The sequence below is a fragment of the Limulus polyphemus genome, unplaced genomic scaffold (assembly GCF_000517525.1).
Source record: "Limulus polyphemus unplaced genomic scaffold, Limulus_polyphemus-2.1.2 Scaffold6162, whole genome shotgun sequence".
Taxonomy (NCBI): Eukaryota; Metazoa; Arthropoda; class Merostomata; order Xiphosura; family Limulidae; genus Limulus; species Limulus polyphemus.
Window position 1 is genome coordinate 23290 of NW_013671772.1, and position 3946 is coordinate 27235.

Sequence of the window (3946 nt, forward strand, 5' to 3'; positions counted from 1 at the left end):
CTTTAAAAAAAATTTGCACGTGAAGGATATGAAACAAAATATTATTTTTTTAGGTTTTATACATACATTTAATTATCTAAAAAATCATAAATTACTATATTAATACCATAGAATTCCACTATAATTTATCAAGCTTAGTAACTAAGATGCATTTTAGTCTAAAAAATATTAAAATTCGAGCAGACTAAAGACACAACCCTATCTCATTGAAATATTGATTCAAAAGAAAGAAATGGCACCAAGCCTGTTAAAATGGCCAAGAAAGCCACTAGGGGGACATTCTGAGCTTCCAAATAGTTATTCATGTCATATATAGAAGTGTATATATGACATGAATAACTAGTCATATATACACTTACTTCTATATATGACACAAATAACCAGTCGGAAGATCAGAATGTCCCCCTAGTGGCATATATAGAAGTAAGTGTATATAAGGGAACATTTTCAAAAATAGAAAGAAGTGGGTGGGGTGCCACTGTGTTTGATTTATTACATGAGCAATATCTTAGCAAATTGAAAAGAAAAGATGCTCTTATTTTATATTCTATCTTGTTAATACTGGTAATTTGAGTTTGTAATTCATACGAAACTAAAGACTTGGTATTTTGACTTCACAAACATCTAATTACACATACCACGTGGCACACAAAAATCAATTTTATCTGTGTATTTTTAATATTTGCTTTTAAATTAAGAAATTGAGTAATATATAGTACTAAGATTTGAATTATAATCTACAGTTTCATACCAAAGTTATTGAAATAATAGTAGTTCAATAAAATTTTGAATGCGAGTCAACAAACAAGATGACTGGGCCTTTCACCCATGATGCATCTCAAAAGGGTTAATAAACAACATGATGGCTTACTAATCTACAAAAAATCACAAGATGTCTAACAGCTTCATAATCTAGTAGACAATTACCAAAACTTAAGACCAACTTTAATGTCTTTTTTTTTCTGTTGAAAACTTTTTTTGGTTTGAAGAGCATGTTACTAATTAAATTAAAGTAAGTCATACCTCAACAGTTTCTAGATAGTGAAGCATAAAATACCAGACTTGAGTTGAAGTGTCCATCAATAAAAACTGGAACCCATCTGTTGTGATCAGTGGATTTGTTTCAGTTTCTTCACTTAAAAATAATAAAATAAATTTCCTTTTCAAAAAGATAGCAAGTGTTATCAACAAGTATAGTTCACAAAGGGCATACAGCAAAATAAACGGTGTATGTCGTGCTATAGAATCCACAGCATATACTAATCTTTCCCTGTATATGTACATAGATGTATTTACCTTGGTTAAACATAAAATACATCCCAAGTTTTCTTGTGATTATATGTTGTGTAGAATATATGACAAAGTTATATGACTAACATATATCTTCAGTAGTATATCATGCTTTCACAGATGTTTTGGGATAAATCACTGCTTTATTTTTGCAGCTATATAACACTGTTTGGCTGTGATATACATGAAAAGAAAACAACCTTAAAAAACAGGATCACATATACTTTCACTTATAAAAGAGATTTTCCTCTCTATCATTCTAGACAAATCAGAACAGTAACTGTTAAAGCCCCAAGATCTGTTTGAAATAAGCTTTGAATGTTGAATACCTGTAAAGTATATGTTGCATGTATGTATACCAAGATGAATACATTATGTAAGTGAAAGCAGTGAGTCTAAAAGTGTTTCACAAGTAACTTATCAGTGCTAATAAAAATGAATGACCAAGACATAAAAAACAATGGATTCTGCTGTGCAATCACAAACAATATGTCCTAGTGGCTTTGAATATTCAGCATTATAACAAAACTACAAAAAGAAAAACTTTTTCTGTACAAGAAATAAACACTGCTGCCACAGAGAAGTGGTTAATACTTCAGAAATGTCTGCTGGTTAATTTTAGGGATATAATTAAGTCTTCTAAATATAGCATGAAAATTCATTGCTGTTCACACATCATTATTACTACTGTCATTTTTATTTTCATACACACATTTTGTAGATGCTTTGTCTCAAAACCAGAAGGGATAATATGATGAAATTATGTTGCCCATGTTAAATTGTTTTAAATTAAAGATATAACCTTGAAACTAAAATGTTACATTTATTTTAAAACTGAAGTTTGACTGACAAATACATATTGAATGCACTTCATTTAAAAGTATATTTGGCTATGGAGTTTGTACGGTCTTCTAGCTAATAATGGAAGTACAGCTCAGTGTCCCAGACAATGCAAAAAGTTTTGTAAATGATAGTAATAACATATAGAATCTAGTGTTGGTAGTATTTTTCTTACAGTTGATGTAAAGTGATGATATGTGGCTGGTAGTTTGTTATACGTGCAAGATATTCTGAAAATAACTATACTTATTTATACTATTTGATTTCCACAATAACAAGATGTAAAGTTTCTCAATAATTTTTATATCTTTTCATTTAGTGATATGTTTCTTGTTTGTTTTAAATGTTTGCACAAAGTTATACAGGGGCTACCTGCACTAATCATCTCTAATTTTGAACTTATAGATTACTGAGCAAGCAGCTAGTCAACAATACCCACTCTCAACTCTAGGGCTACTATAATCAAATAGTGGGATTTGACTATCTCTACTCTAATAAACACAGGGCCCCCAAAGTGCAGAATGAAATTTTGAAAAAACAGGATTTGAACCAAGAACCCTTAGATTCACAGTCCATGGGTTAACTACTAGGCCATCCCTAGCCCTAGTGAGTTGAGATCAAGAAAAAATATTTTCATAAATATATAATTTTTCTTAGAAAAATAAAGCCATGTTAGTAGCAGTAAATATTTATTGAAATGTTTTTATTGATTAGAATATGAAATGCACAACAGGTGAACATAAATACATTGTACTCACTTTCTCATTAGGCCTGCCTGGAGCAAAATTCGAACTGCATCAGCACTAATTCCTTCATGTGACTGTTGTGAACCCACCATGAAATGTAGAACACACTGAAAGAACAATTCATAAGTTCAAGCTCTTTAAGATGTTATAAAACAGTTTTTATTATCACATAAGAACATCTTAAAATCAAAACAAAAATATTTCATCAGCTCAATAAAATCTGAATCACATATACTTGTATCATATAAAATATAATAGTAGTTAGATGTAAAACATAGAAAAAAAAAAAAAAAACCAAGCTCAAGACAAGAAAAAACATTGAGTGTGGTTAAAAAGTTTTAAAAATGTTACCAAAACTTTCTGGCCATTATAAATACCTTTTCAACAACAACAAACAAAAAAAAAAAAAATTGAGCAAATATATTATTCAGTTTACCAAAGTTGTTTTTTTATCACTTTTTAAAATTTAATATAGACTTCAGTACACTATTACTTGTATAAAACTAAATTAAATGAATAATATCAGTAGATTTACAATAAAAGTTTTCACTTTTAATTAAATTTTCACATTATTAATCTTTATATTCAAAAAGAAAAAATATATTTGTAACTTTCAAATACTTCAAATCATGATAACTTCATAAAATAACTTGTTAATTGTTTGTTTGTTGTAGAGCAAACCACATTGAGTTATCAGCTGTGTTCACCATGGAGAATCGAACCATGGATTTTAGCATTACAAGTCTGCAGACTTACTGCTGTTGCACCAGGGAACAACTTCTTAATATTTTTATTACAAATTCAAGAGGATCTGCAGTTCATTTCTTTTATAATTAGAATAAAAAATTATAATTACTCCAGCTGACAAAGTTGTGCATAGCAGCAGAGAACTATTACCAACAAGAACCAGTGGTACATGATAGAGGTGTGTATGTACACATATTTCTCAAGAGATTTTAGTATTACTTACATAAAATCCATAAAAACTGTTTCACTTTCAATGAATTATCTACTATCATTTATTCGATCACGAGGAACCCACTTTGAGACTAATAATGGTTGGAGACGGC

At 29.5% G+C, this 3946-nt stretch overlaps 1 protein-coding gene across 1 annotated transcript in view; it reads right to left on the reverse strand.

The window, feature by feature from the left end:
- LOC106473425 (general transcription factor IIH subunit 4-like) overlaps positions 1–3946 on the reverse strand; it is a 46906-nt gene that overhangs the window by 17362 nt on the left and 25598 nt on the right. The window contains exons 5-6 of the mRNA XM_013934106.1: positions 2889–2983; positions 1024–1135 (exon numbers count right to left, since the gene is read on the reverse strand). Of these exons, the coding sequence (XP_013789560.1) occupies positions 1024–1135; positions 2889–2983 (207 nt within the window). The remainder of the gene's footprint in view (positions 1–1023; positions 1136–2888; positions 2984–3946) is intronic.